A 26,349-nucleotide genomic window follows, 5' to 3' on the forward strand; every position below is an offset into this window, starting at 1 on the left:
ATACCTGAGAGCCTGGGCGTTACAAAAAATGATGTGCTACTGTCAATTTCTGGACTACACGTTGATCGAGTCGGCGGAGAGAGAGTGTAACCCAAGTGTATCCAGTAATTCCTTATATACACTGAAGAATTGCATGAAACATTGACAACGGTGAAAAAGTGTTCTATTGTAGCTCTCAATTTCACAGATATATGATGTGTGTGTAGTATACACGCTTTGTAATAAAAACAAACAGAAAAATACTCGCTCCATATTCAACACATGTAACATTTCATTTAAAAGGTTTTGTCCTGCTGCATAATTAGTACAAAGAAAAAAATTTAACAGGAGAACAGATATGCTAGAATGCATAAATAAATTAATTAATAAAGAAATGCATTAATGAACAATAAAGGATAAATAAGAATGCATTAATGATTATTTGAATAAATAAAATAAATATGATATTATTAAATAAATGAAAAACAATTTAATTAATTAATGGATCAGGGAATTAATGTACTCTCAGTTTTTTCATAGTTGCCTAACTTTCCAATAGTACAAAACATGCCAGCCCCTTCCAATAATTGTGCTTTGGAAAGCTTTGTATTAGTGCTCCGTAGAAACTGATCCACTTCATCTGGTCCACAAGCCATGTCATAATACTGGTGTCAGCGCAGTTTGTTTCTGACTACCAACAGCTATGAAGGCAAAAAAAAATGGAATGGCAATGAAAAATTTTCCTTACCAGTTCGGTGGCTTCAGATTGAACATAACCTCTGCTGCCTGAATAGCCTTCGCATAGTCCTCCGCGAGGACGCTGATTTCAAAAAACGTCGCAACATCCCAGTAGTCCTTCAGGGATGAGAGACTGCCCTTTTTGCCGATCAGATTGTTCAGCACCATGCCTGCACAATACATTCTTCACAATTAATTTACTTACACACCTTGCTGAAGAAAAAATTTCAACCTTATATTCAAACATGCCATCTGCATGGTTTTGTTATAAAATTAAATAGGTGTAGTCACAGAGGCCGGCCATCAAAAGTCAAAAGCTGGCAGACTGCAATTTGCAGAGGATTTTAGAGACATAAGTGATTTTTTCTCCTTTATACTGGCTTTTTTTAACATTCAGCCACTATTTGCAGTCGAACTTTCATATTACATTTTGAAGCTCGACAGTGAATAGAACATAGCTTTTAAAAACTTGTTTAAGTCAAGTGTTTGTAAAATGGATTAATCATTGACAAATGTAATCACTATGTGAAACAAATCAGTTATTTTCTTCTAGAGGTTACGGGCTGAAGCCTATTTGAAATCATACTGTAACCACATAGAAAAGCTTTGGACGATACACCCCGACATCACAAATTTTGGATACAGAATTTAACATAGAAATTACTGCAAAAAATATCTCAGGAAATTGTTCTGAATAATAGTGATAGCTTAATACATTAGGATACCTCTGATCTTAGCTTCACTCTATTTCTCTAGGTTAGAACCCGAATGGGGCAGTGTGGCCAGGGATCAATCAAAGACATCCTATATGTCTGAACCCAAACTACAAGAAGACAGCATTTTCCTTCAACTGCACACTAACCAACAGCCAGAGGGATTATCCCTAGCACTGCCTACTACTTTCCTCCAGAACCTCTTTCAAATGATGTCCATTCAGTATCTGAAATGTATGACAATATGGGATATATGACAATATCAGCTTTTCAGTAACGAAGATTGGAAAGTATATCTACACCTTCATATAAAACAAAATGCCACTTGGTATTTGGCATGGAGGTAGCAAAACCTTGCTTATCACTAGATAACCAATAAATCATGAAATGTGAAATACAATAAAAATTTTAATTTTTTTTTTTTGTAAAATTTCATCATTTTTGTGGTAAAACAAAGTTTGGCACGAAATACAACTATTTACCACGAGTTAATCGACATCAATTCTGAAAGCATCTTTGGACTAGGGGGCCTACGTCAGAGTAACACAGGGAACAATTTTCAGCCACAAAGAATTTCTATATCTACTAAAGTGCCGATCAATAGAAGTGATACAAAAGTAATACAGATTGTATCTTCATATTTTAGTTATTTCATGATAAAGCAGGATGTACTGTGTTTTATCGCATAACTCTTTGAAGGGTGCGGGTCACCTCAACTAACCACCAATATGATACTGTTTTATGGGTGGTGGTTACTGTAGCTAACCACAAAAATAAAGTCGTTATGTGGGCGGTGGTTACTTCCTCTAACCACATTATTTTCGTGTGCTCCCTTTTACGGGTCGCGGCGATTCTCTCTAACCACACGTTGTAGTTGTCCTGCGACCCAACAGATGGCAGGAACAGTACCGCGCCACATTTATATGTCCTGTTTATTACTCGAGCCACCACTTTACTCAGACTCGCCATTGTTTCTTGCGTTGCTACGTATTATAGTGCTTTTTACTAGGAATTTTACTATTATATGTGTGGTAAGTGTTTGCTTTTATATTTAATGTGTTTATATAAATGTTTTAATAGTATTTGGGCACTTACAAATGTTCGTTTCTATTCCAGACAGCGTATTTGCATGTGGTTAGTGCTGCTAACCACTGCCCTCCCAGAACTTCAGCATAAATAACAGATCTAATATGCCTCGGCAAAAAGGTTTATCGGAGGATGAAATTTACCGTTTACTGTTTGAAGAAATACCTTCAGAAGAAGATAGTGTCATAGACTCCGATGACAGTTCATCTGATCCTACTTACATAAATAAGAATTTGAACAAAGAAAAAGTTTTCAACACAGTGTCAAGCAGCAGTGAATCTGAACAAAGTGACAGTGATGTGCCAAATGTTTCTAAAGTACTCTCTCGTACAGCTTCATCCAGCTTCGCAGTTACATGGACCCAAGATACTCGTGTTCTTCCAGTGCCTCCCTTCACAAAAGAAAGTGGTGTAGCAGCAAGAATAAAGAACAAAGCAAATATCAAGCCATTGGACCTCTTTTGTGAGTATTTTGATGAAACGCTTATCAACCATATTGTATTTCAGACAAACCTTTATGCTACCCAAACAGGAAAACAATTTGTCCCTACTGATGCATGTGAAATCAGGACATTTATTGGGATAAATTTATACATGGGCATAACCAAAAAACCAAGCTATAGAGACTATTGGAGTTCTGAACCTGACCTCGGTGAGAATTACATTTCTAAACTAATGACTGTGAAAAGATTTAACTTCCTTTTGAGCCATCTGCATCTAAATGACAACACCGTAGCTCCAGACAGAAATAGTGTAAGCTATGACAAATTATACAAGCTTCGGCCTTTGCTGGATCATCTTTCGAAAAAATTTTTTGAATGTTACCAACCTCACCAGAAACTGGCAGTTGATGAGTCGATGGTAAAGTTCAAGGGGCGGTCGTCCCTCAAGCAGTATATGCGAGATAAGCCTATAAAACGGGGCTATAAGTCATGGATGTTGTGCGATGAGTCATCCTACAATTTGAAGTTTGACATTTACACAGGAAAGACATTAGGGGCAACAGAAGTAGGGTTAGGTGCAAAAGTTGTTCAAAATTTGTTAAGTGGTCTCGAAGGTTGTCATCACATTGTTTTCATGGACAATTATTTTTCTTCTTATGATCTGTTCAGCAACCTGAAGTCAAAAAGTGAAATATATGCGTGTGGAACAATAAACCCTAGAAGAAAACACCTACCTGCACTGAAGGATGAGAAACAACTTGAAAGGGGTGAATTTGATTGTCGTGTTAGTGAAGATGGAGTGGCTGTGTACAGATGGAAGGACAACAAGGCAGTGAACTTGATTTCAACATGCCATGATCCACTGGATGTTTCTTCTGTCAACCGCAAAATGAAAGATGGAACTGTAACAACCATCAAGTGCCCTCAGGTTTTGAAAGACTACAACTCACACATGAATTTTGTCGATAACTTTGATAGACTCAAATCAGATTATGCGATCAACAGGAAAAGTAAGAAGTGGTGGATGAGGTTGTTTTTTCATTTCATCGACTGTTGTGTTACGAACGCATTTATAATGCACAAGGAACTTCCTGTAGAACAATTTACAAACAAAGATTTTCGTCGGGAGGTTTACAAAGGGTTGCTAGCTCCAAGAATAGTTGCTGTGATAGCATCCACTCCATCTGGAAGCAAAGGAATGTCTCCAGTCGCAATCAAGACACATAAACCATTTGTAGACAAGAGTATTCGCCATGAAAGCAGCGGGCACCAACCGGTTCATTCAACATCAAGGAGATGTGCAGTCTGCAGTTCTAGGAAGAAACCAGTTCGTACTGTGTGGATGTGCACTGTATGTAAAGTGCCCCTATGCCTTAGAGCAGGAAAGGAATGTTTTAGAAGTTATCACAGTAAATAGCTTAACTGTTATGGAAGGATAAAGTTACTTGGAAAAGTGTTGGTTATAAACAAAACATTACTGTACTGTTTGTTACATTTGATTGCCTAGTGGGGCTGTGGTTAGTTGTCTAACCACTTTTCATGATCATAGATTATGATTGTTTACAAGTTATTTTAAGAATGTTTCACAGTAGTATACATAAAAAGTAATAAATATTTAAATATAAGTCAGTTGAAATTAATTCGTGAATTTTTTTTTCTCTGCCCCTGTCAGGTATTTTTTTGCTCGCCATTTCCGCCCTTCACAGGTATTTTTTCGATCAAAATTTCTGCCCTTCAAAGAGATAATCGTCACAAATCTTATTCTAAAATCAAGTTTGAAAAGTAGGGGTGCGACAACTATGCGGAAAAAAATATTTTGTTACGTAAAGTTATTTATAAAAAGAAAATCTGTTCATGGAAAGTAGGTTTATCAAAAAAAAGGTGGAGTATACAAGAGCACGCCAAACAATTTATAACAATTTATATTAATAATTCATAAAAAAAAAAAATTCTTCAACTTTAAATAGAAAAACCAAACTGTAACGCGAATGCAAGACACTTGAATCTGTGACGTGAACAAACGCGTAACTATTGCCGTAGTACACATTTACCACGAAAGAAAGTGGGCCATTAAATGTAGTTAACTCGGCTCTCGTCAGAGAGCGCGCTTTGCATGCAATCGACATGATATCGATATTCGACTACGTGTGCGCGCTCTATACGGAAAAAAACATAACCAAACACGAATGATGCCAACTAGCGCTGGCTACATGTTCATAAGCGGTACACCGCGGCGACGCAGACGATCAGACAAAGGAAATAGCGGTTAAAAACTTCTTTAAAAGAAAATTTACATCAGACAACTTTGTATTTCCGTTAATTAAATAAGTGGTAATTTCTGTATAAAAATATTAGATTTTAACTTTAAAATACATAGTTTTATATGGAAAAGACACCTACACAAAGTGCTTGGCATCTAATAGCAGGACCAAAAACATCATTCGACATTTACGCAAGTTTTTTTTTTATCCCAATTTTGACGGCCAAAAATATAGGTGCAACGATTATGCGATTGCAACGATTATGCGATAAAAGAGGGTATATGTTTACGAGAGAAACTATTGCACAATTTATATTTATTATGGATGGGCCGGTCGAATCCTCGAATCCTCGGAAGAGAGAAAGATAAGATCGTGCTGACCTTGCACACATAAATTTAGGGTAGCCCCCCCTCCCCCACCGCCCTTCTTTAAGCCAAATGCCAGCCAGACACGTCACTTGCCAGGCGCCTGCCGTGCGTTGGCGGGTGGAAACAAATAAAGGAAGATGGGAAGCAGAAGTCAGGACATCCCCCTCAAGTTTGGCGGCCCACGCGATGGCTTGCAGTGTTTGCCGGCCGCCGGCCCGCGTGACGTTAATTTTAAGCTCTGACAATTTTTACTTCTCTTTTTTTTTCTGCTCTTTTAAATCGTTCGGATTATCCGATTCCCAAATTAGCGCATCACGAATTACAGTGAAACCTCATTAATACAAACCTGAAGGGGAGTAAAATATTTCAGTTTGTAATAACGAGGTTCATATTAATGAGGTTCTTGAGCCAATAGGTAGAATAAGAACTCGATAAGAAATATTGAATTCCTACATGTCAGAGCACTAAAAATGTGGAATATTATTATTGTAATAGAAGCCAGATATTGACATGCACACTAACAAAATACACTTAGAAGCAATTTTAATAGTTTTAATAAAATATACTATAACAGACTGATAATTAGTATACATATACGTATGTATGTATTCTTATTTAATTTGCTTCCAAAGTTTTGACAATAATGATTAACATTTACCGTACAGTTAATTGCTGTTGAGTGTATAGCAATTCTTATGCAAAGTATGCAAGATATATTTACATAGGTTTAAAAAAATCATTAATTTTTTTCTGGACACACTTATCTCTGTAAATATCATTTACAGCAGAACATATCTTCTCAAATCCTGCAATCAAGTCAATTGGCACATCACTTGCAGCAAGTACATTTTCCAGTGTACGCAAAGCACTGATTGTGTCACTTTTGCTTGGAAGTTTATGCACTACCTCACCATTGTCGTCATCACCATCATTATCCTGACTTGTACCACCCTCACAAAGTGACTGTACAGCGTCAGCCCTTGGTGTTTCCTGTAATCCTCGTGAACCAACAAGATCTTCTGCAGTGGTGTACACACTATCATCAATATGAACAAACTCATTGAAGTCATTATCAACTTGCACATGTTCTTTTAACTCTTGCCAATCCTCTAAAGGTTGATCACAGTCAGGTTCTTCAACAGTTTGCTGGCCAAAACCACTTTTTGCAAAGCAATGCACAATTGTCTTTTGGCTGATGCTGTCCCACGACATGGCTATACTGCGGATAGCATCCAAAACTGACCATCTAGGAAGCTCAGTCTTTCCTTTTTCACACTGCCTGATAAGGTATTTCACCAAGCGCTGTCTGTAGTTTCTTTTCAAGCACTGTATTATACCTTGGTCGAGTGGTTGTGTCACACTTGTTGTATTTGGTAGCAAGAAGAGTAAGGTAATGTTTTCCAACTTCATACCATGAGCAGTATGTGCAGCACAGTTGTCCAACAATAACAAAATTTTGCGATTTAGAGTCGCCATTTTCCTGTCCAATTTTAACAACCACAACTGGAAAATTTTTGTGGTGACCCAAGCCTTACTGTTTGCCTCGTAATCTACTGGCAGATTTTTTGCTGCAACATCTTTGAAACATCTTGGCTTGGCAGACTTGCCAATAACCAAGGGTCGAAGTTTAGTACTGCCATCTTGATTACAACATAGTAAAACTGTAAGACGAACTTTACTGTGTTTACCGCCATGGCAGTTTTCACCTTTTACGGTTAGAGTTTTATTGGGCAACAGATTGTAAAAAAGCCCTGTTTCATCCATATTAAACACATCTTGTGGTGCAAATTTACTTACGATGGTCTGTACTGACTGAAGCCAGTCACTCGTTGCTGTTTGGTCGACAGCTGCAGATTCGCCACAAATGGTTTTTGTGGCCAAATTATGCCTATCTTTGAAGCGTTGAAGCCATCCGTTGCTGCAATGGAAATCATCAATTCTGAGTTGCAGTGCCAGCTGATCAGCCTTTTCTTGGATAATAGGCCCGGAAATTGGAACTTTGGCGGCGCGCATCTGATGAAACCACTCCAGCAGTTTGGCCTCTAATTCGGAATGTTTACCGACGCGCATCCTTTTCTTAGTTTGATTACTACCTTTCCTGACCGCTTCTTCTATTTTATCTGCTTGCTTTAGAATTGTACTTAAGGTTGATTTTGATATACCAAACTCTTCAGAAAGTTATGTTTTCGTTTTTTCACCCTGACGAACTGAATTTATTATCTTAATTTTCGTCTTCAATGCAATTTCCTTGCGTTTACGTTTTGCCTCCATTTTTATGTGTGTACGTACAAATTCTAAAGTTTAATAAAATTCTCACGAGATAATTCACTTAAACTTTCATTACAACGTACACAAATATTAAACACGTTAGGCGTAATATATATTTTGATTTTATTGGTCCGGCACAGATTCATGTATACAAAGGAAGTACAAAATCGAACGTAAATACAATCCCACGTGAAGTTCGATATATCGAATATTGTACAAACGCGAGTGATTTCTGAACATATCGAACACACGAACGAGTGATTTTGAAAACATAAGAGTTAAAAACACACTTCGGACACTCAGGCGGGGCCGTATCTTTGTGGTAATCTTTGGTTCGTATTAAACGGTAAACATGACTGTTTGTTTATACGGAAGGGAATTGTTATTGTTCGCTATACATAATAACGAGAATTTCGTATTAACCAAACAAATCTTCATTGTGTTTAATGGGCATATTTCACGGGGAAATAGTAATAGGTAATATTAACGAGTCATTCGTAATAAGCGGGATAATATTAACGAGGTTTCACTGTAATGAGGTTCTACTGTATTGTACTTTTAATTCGTTATTATATAAAAAAATTATGAAGCATGTACTGATTTGGGAAACTTACTTTATATTCATGAACATGGATGCATTGTCACTACACTGGCATTAAATAAGGCATAAATCACAGATGTATTCTCAGAATATGCTAAAAAATAAAATAAAGCACATTTAGTATCTAGACTAGTAATATGAATCTTGTTTTTTTAAACAACTTTACCGAGAAATCTGTTACTTAGTAATACAACAATAATGCCGACTTTCATCACAAGTTACGGTCGCACATGTAGTAATAACAATGAAATAATGAATGACAAAAATTAATACATTATACAATTATTATTTTAATCGCGATTCAATTTTAAATATTCTGATACACATTCTATTTATGAATTTTTTAGGACCAAGTTTGGTTTGTGTAGACTACCAACGTTAAAATATGTATTATCTGAGAATTCCATGATGGCCACCAATAAATTTGTTAGCCAATCATTTTGAGCAACACAAAAAATAACTAATATTAATATAAAGAATTTTAATGGGTAAACTAAAAACACCCCGTCACTTTTAACTTCGGGCATATTAATCACTATGCTTTAGTGAGGCTTAATTTTAAAAGACGCACGACTATATTTCTTATGGGATTAAAACCATTGAAGCCAAGATGGCGCCTTTCAGTTTCCATTAAATATTTCAGGAAAGCGTTTATCTTCATTTGGGACTTTAAACAAATGTCATGTTGGTAACTACAAAATATTGTTCCGTCTGATGTTGAATTTCGTTTTCCGATTTCTGTGGATACATGAATCACTGTACTCACAGATAATGTCTGAATGCCTTAAATCCACCAAGTCGGATTCTACAGCAATTGATGAAGTGACCAGATTCTTACGTGATCCTACAGTTAACCCAGAAATAAACATCCTCGAATATTGGAAAACTCAGTCTGCGTGTTCACCCAGGCTACATAAACTGTCCAACAAATATTTGTGTTCACCACCTGCGACAGTGTTCTCTGAAAGTTTGTTCAGCTCTGCAGGAAACATATGTGACCAAAAACGGAATCGTCTTGATCCAGACTGTGTCAAAATCGTTTTTTTTTTTTAATAAAAATTTTAATGGTTAAATAATTCTGCATAGTGTTTCATTTTTTTTTTTTAACTTATAAATTATTTTATAATTAACCCTTGAGATCTGGATTCGGATTTGAGGGGTGGATTTGAGGTATTGTTTGGGATTTGAATTCAAGATTCGGATTCGGGAAAAATGGGATTTGTGTATTTGACCCATCACTAATATTTATACGTACCTGGTTTTGCAATAATTTTATTTTGAGTGATGTGACAAATAATTGAAGTCCTTTTTCAAGTGAAGATAAAACCTAAAATGAATAAAAAGGCCCAGAAAATAGGCAATTATGCTATGGGAAGAAAGTACATTGTCGTGATAAGTCTTACCAGTGATTGGAGGAAAAAAATTTGTTTGATTGAAGGTGTATTGCAATAAAACTTATTATTACAAAGGTAAGAATTTGTTGCATGTGCTTCTTCATCAATTTCATTATTTATTTTCGTAATTCGTGGCTGGGAAGGTTATTGTCATTGCAGTAAATAAAACAGCTGCAGTCGGTAGCCATTTTACATTTACGATGCTTTTTCTTCGCATCACGAAAAACATGTTATCATTCACATTTAATCTGTAAATAAAATATTTACTGCCTCACATCTGCAGGGATGTGTATTTGAAAAAGATTTTTACTGGAAATAATTGATGCATCTAATAGTAACCTTGTGGTAAGATAAGAGAGTGCTTAAAACAATAATTGGCATATGTCAACACTGGTACCAATGAATCCTATTAGGTTTACTGAAAATCTTAAAGGTAATTATATTAAAACTTTAAATAATAACCGAATTCCTGAATAAACCTTTAATAAAAACTTGAAATATGGTCACAAAATTCTGTTTTACAAGTTTTATGCGAGGCTTATACTAAACAACAGATATTTTTGGTTATGGTCAAAATATTTGAGGTGTGAGGCTCATTCTAAGGTTTACCTTATACGGGTAAATACACTACTTACAGATGCTCAACCAGGCTAGATCCTCAAATATGTTACTGGAAGACAAGTTTAAGCTATGACTAGTGATGATATAGAACTATTCTAGTCCTCTGTGCAGAACTCCAAAATCATTCAAAGAATGTGCCAATAAACTGATACTAGGATGTATACAATGGATGGCACATGCATTTGTTTACACACATCCTTGTGTTTAGATTATTAAATGTAAAGTTGTATTTTTATACAGTAATACTTCAAATATTAGTCTCAAAGTATCAAAAACTCACCGCATTGAAACATGGAAGTACAGTGGACTTCCCCTATCTGAAAAAACTGTGGCCCAGAACGGTTTGGGTTACCATACTTTTGAATAAGCCAAATAATTTCCATAATGCAAAAGCATATAGTAAAACACCTCTCTATAAGCATTAAATATTAAGTAATACAGCTTATAAAATTTTTAAAAGCATGAAATCACTAAACAGGATGATAGCTGGGTCAATATATTAACTATATTTTTTTTTCAAAATATATAAAAAAAATAAATTGTTTAGAATAAATATATTTTTTTACCCTAAACTTATTCAGATTAGTTTTATTTTTGGATTGGCTAGGTCCTGGTCAAGGGGACTACACTGCACAAAGTAAAATAAGTTTTGATAACCTAAAATGTGGTGGCTGCATGTATTGTAAAATAACCAGTTCCATGATGGAGCTTCAAACGGGGTGCAGCACTTGCAGCGGAGAGAGGGGAAACTGACCGATGTGCTGCAGCTCCTCCGACTTGGAGAACTCGCTGCCGTCGATGACGAGCAGCGTGGCCAGGTTGATGCCCGCGTACTCGTTGGGCTGCACCTCGAAGCCCTTGCGGTACCAGTGGATGGCGGAGCGCAAGCTCTCCTTGTCCGCGTGCCGCGACTCCACGAACTTGTCCTTGTAGATGCGCCCGCACAGGCACAGCATGTCGGGCACGTGGTTCTCCTTCTTCTCCAGGGCCTTCTCTATCACCCGCACCGCCGTCTCCCGGTCCCCTTCCTGGTTGCGCCTGAGCACAACCACCACACACTCCCTCACACAACTCAAACATGTTGTCACTACCCTGATTTATCGCATAATCGTCGCACCAATAATTTAGGGTGCCAAAATTTGGATGAAAAAAACTTCTCGCGTAAACATCGCATGATGTTTTTGGTCCCGCTATTAGATTCCAAGCGCTTTGTGTAGGTATTTTTTCCGTATAAATCTAATATTTATTCAGACAATACCATTCACTTTTTTTAATTAACGAAAATACAAAGTTGTCCGACATGTAAATTTTCTTTTAAATTTCACCACTGTACAAAACAGACCCACCCTCTTCCATCCTGCCTACCTGTTGAGGGCAAAAGCGTACAGGTGTATGAGGGCTGGGGTGTTGATGTAGTTCTTCCTGCTGGGAAGGGTCTTGAGTTCGTCCACCAGTTGGACCATGGCGTCGTAGTCCTGAATCTCACGGAATGAGATGAGAACATTCAGGACCACCTCACCGGAGAGGACATTTGGGTCGTCCAGCCGCTTGCGCATGTTGTGCAGGACCTTCGCGAGCTCTTCCCCCGAGAAGGACTCCCGGGCTTTGCGCAAGTCAGCCAAGAACTTCTCTTTCATATGCGCCCTGCAACAAGTTTCCATACATAAAGGAAAGTGACAAGAATTGGTCTAGTCTAGTGCTAGTCACACGTTTTAACTTCTTATTACCTATTCTATTGTTTAAAAATTTACATCAAATTTATAATATGGGCCACATTCTATCCAGTAGAGCTTCTTATTTAGTATTATAATAGATCCAGTCCTTGTTTTCTTGAATTCGAAAATCAAATGCTAATCACTAAGACTAACTCAAATATAACTCTTAAATCCAAATCTAGGTCTAAATGGTCCAAAATAAATAATGATCTCGAAAAAAAAGTCATAGTTGTACCACAATTAACTCTAAATATGTTTGTTTAGCAAACTAAAGTTTCCTGAAGCCAAACATATTGTAATGCAATTTTTATTATTACATTTTGAAAGTTGAATACACCTTGGTTATATGAGGGGTGTGAAGAAAAATTCAAATAGACCTAAGAGACTTCTAACTTGTCAGTTTTGACTTTCAAATTTTCTAAATTTCCTCCTCCTCTTCACCCACCCCCTCTTTTACCTTTTTTCCAAAAATATTTTCCTTGGATCTCAAAAAATGTTAAAATAATAGAAATTTGATTGCATTCACGGATTCAAAGTTTCGACCAGCCCATCCCTATTTAGTATGTTACTGTTCAAGTCACAAATTGGCTACCTATAGGGCAGCAAGTTTTAACAATTTATAAAAAAAGTTAAACATAACAAACACATTTATATCAGTTTTATTAGTGATGTGTGGATCTGGTTAAGTTACATTCAGTTTCACATCAAGATGCTTGGTTCAGGTTTAGGATCTTATAAAAAAAGGTTTTATTCTTAAGAGCTATACTAATTATATGAATGAGGTTTGCTGGGTCAGTACCTGGTTTTTTGAAGGAAAAAATAATTCAATAATACAGAAATGAGAAGTAGACACTACGCACAAGCTTAAAACTTTATTTTTTTAAAAGTATTTTTAAGCTAACCTTAATCTATGAAATAGGCCAATCACAGCTGGCTTCCAGATTCTGACTGCAAAATTTCATTCTGTTTTTCTAGTTCAGCATCATTGGGACTCTTATATATATTTCTTACAATTCTAATTTAATTTGTTTTTGATAGTCCACAGTTTTAATGTGCCGTTTTATATAATGCACTACTTTTTTCTTGTATGCTTTGTTTATATTGTAGTTTGCCTTGAATGTACGAACGACCAGAAATCTTAACATTCCAACTGACAAAAAAGAACTACCATTACATGAAAGGAACTGAAAGATGTCATAAAGGTATAAGCAGTGTTTATGCCATAACAATTTTTTTATATATGGAAATTTTGTCTTTGTTAAAACAGAGGTCACAGAAGAAAAAAAAATTTAAAACAGCCAGTCATTATAAACTTCAGGAATTCTATTAAATTATACACTATGCTTTAATGAAGGCAAAAATTAACAGAAAGATATTATGGCATAAAACTAGTTGTAACTAACATGGCATCTTTCTGTTTCGAACACTCTATTAATTAATTGTAACATTTAAACTATACTCTATGACATACATTTTTCATAAGTTAATACATTGCGACATTGGTAACATTGAAACTTTGAAAGACTGTTTGTTTTTATCTTTCTCATAGGAGAAACGTTTCATCAACATAACAGACCGCCACTTAACAGAAACATACAAAAATATCCAAAACAGAAACAGATTTCAAAAGTGTTTTTGAGAAGGGTAATTTAAAAGAATCGAAACTGACAAAAATTCAGGGAATCACACAGTGATAGTTTTTATAACTACACAGCTCACTACTCTAGTTTATGAAACATTAATAGTGCCAACTAAAATATGGTCTTCAATAAGTATTATTTCATTCATTCACTTTTAAGAAAAAGCCATTGAAATTTGACTGCAAGAGAAGAGGGGAGTTCTAGCTAAAGAACCTGCTCGACATGTATGTATATTAGGTTCACACCTCAAAATAATCATCGATACTCCCCCAGGCGTGTAATCCCGCTAGGGCGTGGTCCTGGTTAGGAGAAGGATGGGTCTTTTACATGCCTGACACTGTTACCAGTGCCTAACATGGGTTCCAAGAACCGGGAAATAGATTCGCCATTTCCAATCGCGGCATGTTACTGGCGAGCGCACGGCTAGGTCGAGAGGTTGAGGAGACCCATCCCAACTTCGGCCCCACCGACCCGCCCCCAGCTCCGCCGTAAACCCCCGAACCACCTACAGAGCCAGCCCCCTCTGTGGAATCTGAGTAGCACCGACACGGAACCATACCTCTCACATCCCTGCTCGACAGTGAGAGCCACTGGTGAAGGAACGCGAGGGGACCGGAAGACACCTACTTGGACTGCACCTCGACGTCCTGCAGCAGCTTCTTCAGCCGCAGCGTGAGGTGCTGCTTCGGGTCGAGAGCATTCTCCTCCCCCGCCATCCGCACAGGGTCTGTCGTCACGCACGTTCCGCACTCCACCAGGCGGTACGACACAAACGTGTAGCTGCCACATGACAACTGCAACAAGCCGCAGGGCCACGTGTCACTGTGAGCACTCCGCATGGCCACACGTCACTATGAACACAACGCATGGCCACATGTCACTGTGAACACACCGCATGGCCACACGTCGTGGTGAGTTCAGTGCATGACGGAAACAGATATTGAAGAAAGTAGCATGCATCTCAATAAATGAGTTGTAGCTTAAATTACTTCACAACAACCATTTCTATAAAATCACTAGTATTTAATCATCTCAAATCAATAGGTGCAACTCAAAATGAAGTATTATGAATTTTTCTGTATTTTGTATTAAGTCATTGGTCAAGAGACCAGCTGTCTTATTCTTCATGGAACCCAATTATGTCAAAAACTGGGTTTTGTGCTATTCAAAGCACCCATCAGTATTGTCATAAAAAATTAAAAACTGAACTGTATTCCAAAATTCCAAGTTTCCAATCCTGCAGGCTCTATAACATAACTGAACAAAAATAATGTTACAGACCATAGACCATAGGTGGTCCACTGCAACAGGTATGTATCACATCCAAATAGAACCACTTATTTTGTGAACTATCTACAATGACAGTAAAACACAGAATCCAAAACAGAACACATACATCTGTCAAATGGTTTGTTAGGCAATCACCTCAGTTTAAATAACAATACAAAATGGATTAATATACACTAAGGGACAAGAAGACAGTGCTATTATCTGTATTTCACTTTGGTTTTAACAATTTTTATGTCAAAGCCCACATAAATATTGAATAATTACAATAGTGAAAAAAGGTGCTGCTAGGCAGTTGATATGAATTATGGAAGCCAAGATGTTAGACTTAATATGAAATTTGATTTTTTACCTGGATAGTAAAAGTGAAAGAATTTATCAACGCTGCACCACAACACTTGGATGCCATAACATTGACTGTACATTAATGCAAAAAACCATAATTTTGAAAAGTTTTAAAGTAGGGTGAACCACAACACCAAATTCCCCTAATTCCAAAAAATCCATATACAGGAGTGCCACAAACGGGGATCACTTTTCAGGCAGTAAACATTTCCATACATTTTTTTAAAGTTGTCTCACTGAATGTGAAGATCTAATAAAAATTCATTGCTTTAAAATTTACATTGAAATAAGTAATAATCTTGTATTTTTTAAACAAAATATAATAAAGTATATCTCCTGAAAATAAATTATTACCACTTAATGGTGAAAACATCAATTAAACTTTCCAGTGACTGAAGTTCGCATGTCTCACTCTTCCTCACTAAAGTCAGTACCGGTGGTATGAAGGTCAGTGCCCCGACTTCTAGCCATGTGAGTAGTGTTTCAAATAACATCTTGAACAGTATTTTTTTTTAATAAGTTTATAATTATAAGCCGTCTTCCACTATGTTTTTGACAAATTCTGGGATTAAGCTTTCTCAATCGTAAAAATAATAATCATATATCTTGTTTCTGCTTTGATAAAAAATGTATGGTAGGCATCTGCTGAAAAAGCGGGGCATGATTCCAGACTGCACTCCCTGTTGACATGAGATGTATCAACAGTGTTTCTTTTCAAGGCTCAGTCTCACTAAATGGTGCATCTGACTATAATTCTGAGATGTATTTTTACAATAACATTAAAATATGAGAAACAATATCCAAGCATCAATTAGCAGTGTACTAATGAGAGTTCCTCCAGTTTTTAATGTGTCAAATCACATTATCACTGTATGTCCATGTTTTTAAAATTATGTTTTGGTCTGCAGTCATTACCATGGGTTAAAACTAAGGAGAAAAAATATTTTAAAATAGAAGATAAGACATATGATAGCAGATGCGGAGGGCGAGGGAATAAACAACAACGGTCATCAAAAATTGTAAAAGTGACACAGTTTGTAGGCACAGCATATAACAGTTTTTCAGCTAAGCTGTTTTCAACATGTAACACAAACAGCTAATTCCCAATGGCTTTAAAGAATTAATGGGTTTCTCCTGGAATTCCTAAAAACAATAAATATTCACGGCTCTCTTAAGTTTTCCTAAAATTTTCAGTTGGACAGTCACCCTGCACAATGACCTACAAATTCACAAAATTGTAACAGAAAATTTTGACTCAGATTTAAATTGTACTAAAAAGCTCTGAAATTTTGAAAAATTCACAACCACTATGCCAAATATATATTATACTAAAACCCTGTAAACGGAACTAAGCACAACACCGAATTCTCCCAGGAAGTGACGTGACTGGCTGCATTCGGCTGAGAGGAAGGGACACTGGAAAAATATAAAAACAAAATAGCCAAAATTTGTCTGTGCATTAGTGAGCACAATCTTACCTTGAGCAGTGGTGATTTAACTTTTCCTCTTTGCCATTAGAAATGCTCATGAACTAGCAAATTACGTATGAAAATGCAAAGTTCACGTGTCTATCATGACAGGTTTTCAAGACAATATTTTTCCTAAACAATATAATTTTACAAGCTATTTGTTTCCATGCTTTTAAGATTTCATGACAAACCCTGTAGTCACCGCTCCACAAGATGCACACATACTGCAGCAACAATCTTTGATTTATGGAAACTTTCCAGTGTTAGGCCTGTGAAAAGCAAGCCTCAGAGAATTGGTGTGTTGAAGAGTGACTCATATTTATATTCCTCCAGCCTGGCACAAGTTACTCGCTGACTGTAATATGAATGCTAGTTATATGAAAAAACAAGGAACCATGAAGAAAGAATAGCTTGCTGCCGAAGGGCATAAAAATTAAAAACAATGGAAAGGGTAACTGCTCCCCTCCCCCTCCCGTAGCAGACAAAGAAGGACCACATGGTGACACAGTGCCGGTATTGTTTACACCCCAATGAGCTAAAACACAGTACACAAAGACTTCACTTAGTACTTGTGGAATTCTATCGAAGACAAATACATGGTGCAATCCAAATTCAGGTTTATTTTACGGGATTTAATTATCCAGTATGTCCTAATTAAAAAAGGATGATCAAGAGTTTATTATACCTCTTTGGTCAGTCTGAGGTAAAAAAAAATTTAATTTTGTATCCATCCATCATTTTACACAACCATTTTCTACCATACTATAAATGAATGGTAAGTTCCTAAAGATCATGGATATGATGATTCTTAAAGAGAAAAACTGGCGACAAATACTGCTGATTAATAACAACTCCAGTTATAATGTAATGAACGGCACATAATTAAAAATTGGCCGAAATTTTGGAAAAATATATCATATCAACTTTACATTAAAAATTATTTAATAACAGGATAGTTTCCCATGATAGGTAGCTTAGTTCCCAACAAAAGAATTGCCAACGTAGAACCAACTTTGGTGCGTTCGGCACGTGCGCGTGCGTGCTGACCTTCAGTCGAAGCGTCAACTCGGAGTCGCAGTCGTTGTAGAGGAGGATGTTCTCCTTCATGCCGAAGCTCTCGCGCACCCCCAAGTGGTAGAACAGAGTGCTCTGCTGCAGCTGTATCGACAGATCCACCACAGCCACGTCTGCATTGTAGAACGTGTCCAGCACATTCGTCTCCCCAAAATCCAGTTTCTGGTACTGTAACAAACCATCACAAATAATGTACATGGATCTAAAAATTTCATGACTACCTACTCACATCACAGTTATTTTAAAACCTACCTGACCAAAATTTTAAACAGAATTCTTTAAAATTAACTACATTAACAGTAGGTTTACAAAATAAACTGAACATTTCAGAGACTAGTTTAGTAGGCAAAACACCCAATAACAATTGCTTAATCTTTTCTACCTATGAAACATTGTAAAATTTTGCTTCTGTTTAAATTAGGATAAAATTAATCAATCTAATTTTTCAAAGTTGTGTTAACGCTATAGTAATTTTTCCACACCTACAGTACAGAAATGAATTCACTTTTCACAAAAATATGGAAGATTCTCTTGAACATGGTCCCAGAGCCCTAGAAACAAAAGAAATGGTTGGAATATAAAAATAACACAATACATATATACGCCTGTACTGAATAACTATTTTACACAGTTTATAAAGTGGTAGATCGTTTCTACCAAGCACATGTTTCAGTTTTCAAAAGGTACAGGCACTGTCCCAGAAACCTCACAATAAATCTGCCCACATAAGAAATCTGGAGAGTTAAGAGCAAAAGGACCATGAGCCCATGAAACAACGCACTTGAAAAAGGTATTGAAAATTTCAGGGATACACTGTTATGTCACAACATTACGTGGGATAAGAGCATTCCACACAGGGCACTAACTTTTGACGTGACGTCTAATAAATCGATGAACGCCGGCTGCACGCACGAAAAAGTGTCCCACTACGGATGTCCCACTACGGATGTGTCCTGTTTGCTCATTGTACGCATGCGTGGCATCTCTCTACCACTCGATTGGAACAACCATCGATTTGACTGTTCAATCATATTTTCGTCGTTTGAATTATTAATATTATGTAATTTAACGATCGTCCAACGATTTTCAGCACAATCGGTACAGTTATTTAAAAGTAATGTTGAATATTCAAATACGTTTTGAACCAACAATGGTGTTGTACAGTTACACATAATAATTCAAATTACACCCGGGATCTTTTGCACAATGTTTTAAAAAATATTGTAACACATTATAAATAAGTTTGGTGTATTTGGGATGTGTATTTATTATAAAATCGTGTTATAAAATCAAAATAATATTATTCCCCTACCGTGAGCAAAATTTTTATAAATATGTATATACCATCTGAAACAACTAAATTTCCAGCATGGCCTCGTGGCCTGGCGGTCAGCACCGCTAACTTCCAATCCAAGGGTTGTCGGTTCGAATACCGGCAGCTGCGGAATTTTTTTTTTGTACTTGTAAAAATAAATACGACACACGCAACATTTCAAAAGTAATAAATATATTTGAATTAATGAATGCAAATAACAGTAAATTTATTAATTAAACTGTACATTTCATTTCACTCCTTTGTATGCATACAAAATAGTGATAATCCAATAAAAAAATTATTCAATGTTATTCATAAAAGTATGCAGAGGTAGATTTTATCATACAAAAGATAGAAAAATTTAAAAAAAAATTTCTTCCTCAAAAAATATAATATTTTTAATGCCTAACTGGTTTGGTTGCAAAAACCTATTACGGATCAGTCTCAGGCCGAATATGATATTTCCTTTTCTTCTGGATCAATCATTTCATCAATGTTTTGTTATGACGTCGTCACGTTAAACTATCGTCCGTAAACCGACTTTACAGACAACTTTTTTTTTTTAGCAGGGCCTCACATTTCATAGACACAAAGGACATTAAAGACTGTAAAACACAACTATACTGAAGCGGTATTGGGAATGTAATCTGCCATGACCTATAGTGAGAACTATTTCCACAGTTGCCTGAAATGATTTCAATCATGAAAAACCAATATCAGGATGGACGAACCGGGATTTGAACGTGGGTCCTCGAAAAGCCAATGCACTGTCTTACCACTACACTGCCTCAGTCCATCTGGACAAAAATCTTGTAAACATTTTTTTTCTCATACAAGACAATTTGATAGTTGAACACATTTTGGGAATTTATATATCCTGGCAAACAGAACTCCACTTTGTGAAACATATCTTGTTAAATCCCTCATTCTGGCAATTAACTGCAACACATTTTTCCATGTCTTTGAATTATTCTTTCCAGCACCAATCTACAATGACAGGCAAGCCGGCCTCCCCTCTAACATGCCTTATCGGCATGAATGTGGACACGCGGCCTCCTGTGTAACGTGTCGTAACTGTTTCTCTGCAACGGTTCTAAATGACTTCTCAAATCCTCAGCATTAGCCTTCACGATGACATGGAATGTGTTTCCTTTGTTTGCAGTTTGCAGACCATATTTTTCTATTAGAATTTGTCATTTTGACAGGGCTAGAGACAACAAAATCGGTCATTGCCTTTCGTAAGGACCCATCCAACAAAATGCTTGGAGAGCTTTCAGAAAACCACAGAAAAATTTAAGTCAGGGATGCTGGGCTGAGATTCAATCCCAGGGCCTTCCACAAGTGAATCCATAATTTAGCAGTGAGCAACCTCACTTAGTGCAGGTCAAATTCAATATGAAACTTTTGGACAAGCATTATTAACACAATACTCAGTTTCAGTTTCTAAACCCTCAATTTAAAAAAAAATTGCTAATATAATTATTGATGGTTATCTATAGCAAATGCTACCATTAACATCACTTTATCAAGAACTGATTTTGTGACTGAAACATGCTAACCTGCCGAGATGCACGACACAGTATGACCACGTCATATCTGTAGCTACTTTCACAGATACATCTGTCAAACATTTTTTTTCTTTATAAATCAATTAACTACACAGGTAACAACTCCATTAGTGTGAATCTTGTCTTCTGCCCGTGGCTCCAACATTAGCTTGAAAATTTTCCAACAGTGCTATAAAAGTATTATAGTCATAAACAATCTCATGGCAATTTATTTATGAATTTCACTCCAACAAATACATGCTTTTGTTAAAATTAATACTTGTGAAGTTGTACTTTGATACACTACATGTTTTAATGCAATAGTCCTAAAGTACTAAAATTTTACTGGATTGAAACTCTGATACACAAAGTGGTACGTGATTATCTAACATCAACTATGCCTTGCATTCTCAATGACACATTTTTAAAAATTGATTTAGGCTCAACATCTTGTCTATAGAAAGGTAATTACAGGTGGATACAAAACATTCCTAGGGAAATTGTGAAAAAGTGGCCATGGCTTACATTACGGAACTGTCCCTAAAAATTTGCCTGGAGTGATTTCAGGAAACCAGGTAAAAACTAATTTGGGATAAGCAGACTGGGATAAACGTCCTCTGAAATGTAAGTCCACTGTCTTGCCTTGTTCTGCAACACTTTTTTTCGACATTCCCACTGGAATAAAGTCTCTCTACATTTGGCAAGCTTGTGCATGTGGTCTGCATGGCCACACCTGCGTGTGGTGGTGATGTATCGCCACACCTCTTTGCAGTAGAGATTGTATAGAGACATTTATAAATGGTGGAGACAGCACACCTACACGTGTACACATTTATGCAGTGGAGATTGTATGGTCTCACAGTATCAGTTGTAACGTTGCAAGACCCCTGCCCTCCTAGCTAAATATTGTTATTTTAAACAATTTTCAAGAATGTAAACATTTCTTTAAAAAGTATCAATAAGAATATTTTACCATTTTTATGTATTTTAGGGTTGATATTTGCACTTGCTGTATGTTTTAAGAGGGTACCTTGTATTTTAACAAACATTTTAAATCATTAGTATTTTTTATGTAATTATTCACAAATAAACCGTTGTACTGGATTTTTGCCTGTTTTGGCCTACTTTTTCAGGATTTTATAAATAGTTGAATTTTGTCAAGTAATTTGTATTATGATTGCTGTTCTTAATTTTCATTAATGTGTTGCATAATAGTTATAGAAAACGGGACTGTGTCTGGGGTGATGTGTAGAAAGAGAGAGGCATAAGAGGCCTGTAAGTGCAAGTGAGAAAGAAATAGTGATTCCCCAGTAAGAGAGAGACAAAAGCTGGGATTCCCCACTGGTCATGGGAACTGAGTGATAACTGCTGTCTCACAGTGTGGGAGAGAGCACGAGAAAGTGAAGTCCCTGGCTCTATGGATAGAAAACTGTTTTCAAGGTGTGTCGTGTATTCTGATTGGCTTGTAATTTGTAGTGTAAATGAAGTGTGTGTGTGATTGGTCGGTGACATCATGTGACTTCTCCTCCCTGCGTGGAGGAAACAGTGGCATGACTTCACCAGTCACCTGTCGATCGCTGCCAGGCGAGGGCGCGTTCGGCGGCTCGCGGGTTTTCGCCAGGTGCGGCCGTGTTTGAGGCCGCACAGATTTCGGGTACTTACCATAAAAGGTTACTGAAAGACTTAATCTGCGTTTGTTTTCTTTAATTTTCATCGCCCGAGCTGAGAGCAATTCTCGACAGGCAGTTGTACGAGTTGGATCAGTGAAAAAGATTTGGAAAGTGATTAGATTTGTCTGTTCAACATTCTATTTTGAAAAAATAAAACAAAAATTATAATCGGTGCTTAACGCCTTTTTTTTTATTTTTGTATATAATGAACCGTTATACAGTGTAGTGGAGGTTGAATGATCAAACATGTATATGGTGTACATTATATAGCTTAATATGTATGTGTTGAAGGTTAAAGCTGCACATGTATGAAGGGTAGGTTGTATCGCTTCACCGGATTTATACACACACCTATATGTAATGGAATGGACACATCTGTATGTAGTGTAGATTTTATAATTTCATCCATAATTATAGTGATGGATGTAAGGCTTCACCTGTATTTGATGAACATATAGACACACCTACTATGTGTGTCTTCAACTAAATATGGTGGAGATTGTATGGCTTTTTAACTATATGTGGTGAAGATTTCATAGAATCATTAGCATGTGGTGAAGGTTTGTAAGACTTCACATATAATATTGAAGTGAAGGTTGTATGGACACACATGTATGTGACGCAGGTTAACTTTCTTTTATGTGGTAGAGGTTGTGTATGAATTTGCCTGTATATGGCACAGATAGTACCTATAGGTTCACCAATATGTGATGGAGGTTGTATAGCTATGTAAGTAGGAGTCTGCGAGTACTGGAAAAATATTAAATCTTCATGAATAATTTGATATTTGATAAACATGAATAATGTTACATTCGATTTGACATTTTAAATTAAATATTAACTTCAAATTATTTGTTACAAATAGATAGAACCATCTCGGACTCACAAAAAAATAATAAAAAAATTATTGAACCAAAGTAACATGTATGAGACTAAGGTGATTTACTGAAATATTTACATTTGTTAACTGCAACATTATTCACACATTATTTTATATTTAACAAAAAAATATGACTTAAAATTATAAATAATATTCTATTTTATGTATATAATCAGATCAACACACCTATTTTCAAACACAAAATTTTCTTGTTTAAGAAAATTAATGCAGGTTCTTTTTTTATTATTATTATTTTCTTTATTTTACACCTCTTAGTTATGGTTCCATGTATATTTTACTGGGTTTTGGATACATTTTTCTTACACTCCTGTGATTGGGATGGCCGGGGGGGGGGGGGGGGGGGGGGGGGGGGGAATTCACTGTATGTTAAAATTAGATTACAAAAATATTTGATATTCATTTTGAAATTTGATTTGAATGGAAAAAAAAACAGCATTCACTGAAGCCTAATTGAAAGGATATATTTTGATAAAGAAACTGGGACCTGGGTTTCTAACTTGACTGTAAGCAGTAATTCTAACCTTCCTTATACAGCACTAGCATGACATGTAATTTATATAAAATATTGGTGCCCACAAATTGTTAAATTAATTTCACAATACGGATAATATAACGTTAAATAATAAATAAAGCAATATCGAAGTTATACAAATTAAAAATCTGTAATTTAGAGTTTCACCAAATTAACAATAAGTGTCGCAGGAAGTTGCACTTAATATGATCAATCCATGTTATCATTAAAATATTCCAAAATTATGTGTAAATCAATTACATTTAATCTTAAAACAGTACACTTACAATTTCGAACGATACTATCACCCAATTTCAAGTTTGAAATTATCAATGCTTTATTGTGAATACATCTTAACTTCTGCACTAGTACTATGAATGTAAGTTATTACATTGAGTCAAGAAGGAATACGTTAATGTGGTTGGTAATCGATAAAAGCAATATTGGGTGCTCTCAACTAAAAAAGGTATCCTCTGGGATAAAGTTAAATTGATAGTGGCAAATAAATGTATGCACAAGTAATCTAGAGAAACAATACTTGGACAAATTTAAGTTAAGGCAAAATGAAAGTAAATTAAATATCAGACAAATTTCAAGTATAAGGAGGAGGATATCTACAGTTTGGATGCTAATACTTCTAAACACAACACAAACAATTCTAATACTAACACTATTCTAAGACATACCATGTTATTAGGTTACATCTGTGTGGGGTGGAACTCGTATCGACAAACCTGTACGTGGTAAAGAATGTATCAACACACACCTGTATGTGGTAAAGGCTGTATGGCTTCACTTGTATGAAGTGGAGATTGTATTGTTATACTTGTATGTAACGGAGGTTGTATGAAATCACCTGTATGCGGTGGAGGTTGTATGAAATCACCTGTATGCGGTGGAGGTTGTATGGAATCACCTGTATGCGGTGGAGGTTGTATGAAATCACCTGTATGCGGTGGAGGTTGTATGAAATCACCTGTATGCGGTGGAGGTTGTATGAAATCACCTGTATGCGGTGGAGGTTGTATGGAATCACCTGTATGCGGTGCAGGTTGTATGGAATCACCTGTATGTGGTGGAGGTTGTATGTAATCACCTGTATGTGGTGGAGGTTGTATGAAATCACCTGTATGTGGTGGAGGTTGTATGGAATCACCTGTATGTGGTGGAGGTTGTATGAAATCACCTGTATGTGGTGGAGGTTGTATGAAATCACCAGTATGTGGTGGAGGTTGTATGAAATCACCTGTATGTGGTGGAGGTTGGCGCCCACGAGGCTGCAGGCCTGGCGCACCTCATCCAGTGCCCGGCGCCGGTGTGCCAGGCCCTCAGGCTGGTGCAGGTCCATGACGCAGGCCACATCCATCCGGGGCCGCTGCGGCTGCTGCGAGGTCACCGTCGTGTGGACCGACAGGTCGCTGTGGCTGCCCATGCTGTCCACGCTCCGGCTCTCACCTACCACGCACAGGCCAACATTCATCACAACATGTACACACTACAATCCCGCTAGTGCATTCCAGCTTCTCCTGAACACTTTTAAATCCTTACAAATGTTTTTTCTAATTGGTCAATAACATACGAAAATGTGAAACTATGAAACTGCATGTCCTAGTATATCACCAGTTTGTAACCAATGTACTAAAAGCTATGTTTTAAGATGTACTTTATCAGATTGTTTGACAGAATATTACCAATACAAATAAAATACAAACTGTTCCCATCACCTGGAATACACCAAACAACAGGGATGCAGCCAAGCGTTAGGGCATATCCTCCCTAAAATTCTTTAAATGGGAAAGTTTTGCTTTTGCAGCAGCATGTTAAACATGTACTTATTTTTTTGTAATTAATGTTGTTTCAGATTATTTGTAAAATAGCAATTTTTAGGCTATCAAATAAAAAAAACTGGTCTCTGAATGAAATCTTGGCTATGCCACTGCCATACAATGTTATACACAAAACTCATCTTGTCGATATCAGAGGTCTGTACCTTATTTACAACAATGGTTAATGCATTTAACACATTTTGTTTTGTTTACCATATCCAGTAGACAATATCTAAGTCTGTACATATTATATTTTTAAATCAATTATTTCAGAGTGAGAATTATTCAATAACTAGAGGTTAGGTGAGGCTGTTCAAGGTCATCAAGGAAAATTTTAAAAATAAATTAAATCCTCTAGTCGTTTTCTTTGCCTATACGAGAGTTACAAACTCTTTTTGACCTAGGCTCATTTGCTCATAATTCTTGCAAATCACAGGGATTGACAGAGGCGGTGAGTAAACCAAACCTAATTAAGTACTAGTTGTAGAGCTTTGAAATCAAGGGAAATTATGCACTTCGTGAGTTAAAAACAAGTAAACATGGTTGGGATGATTATTATTAAAATTGCTGCTATTACA

At 36.5% G+C, this 26,349-nt stretch overlaps 1 protein-coding gene across 3 annotated transcripts in view; it reads right to left on the bottom strand.

The window, feature by feature from the left end:
- The window catches only part of LOC134533236 (mitogen-activated protein kinase kinase kinase 15), a 139,241-nt gene that overhangs the window by 105,449 nt on the left and 7,443 nt on the right, over positions 1-26,349 (bottom strand). For all 3 annotated transcript variants that reach the window (XM_063370641.1, XM_063370643.1, XM_063370642.1), the window contains exons 2-7: positions 25,192-25,400; positions 17,975-18,169; positions 14,454-14,620; positions 11,837-12,115; positions 11,226-11,509; positions 728-887 (exon numbers count right to left, since the gene is read on the bottom strand). In XM_063370641.1, coding sequence (XP_063226711.1) covers positions 728-887; positions 11,226-11,509; positions 11,837-12,115; positions 14,454-14,620; positions 17,975-18,169; positions 25,192-25,400 — 1,294 coding nt within the window. The remainder of the gene's footprint in view (positions 1-727; positions 888-11,225; positions 11,510-11,836; positions 12,116-14,453; positions 14,621-17,974; positions 18,170-25,191; positions 25,401-26,349) is intronic.

The sequence above is a fragment of the Bacillus rossius genome, chromosome 6 (genome assembly GCF_032445375.1).
Source record: "Bacillus rossius redtenbacheri isolate Brsri chromosome 6, Brsri_v3, whole genome shotgun sequence".
Lineage (NCBI taxonomy): Eukaryota > Metazoa > Arthropoda > Insecta > Phasmatodea > Bacillidae > Bacillus > Bacillus rossius.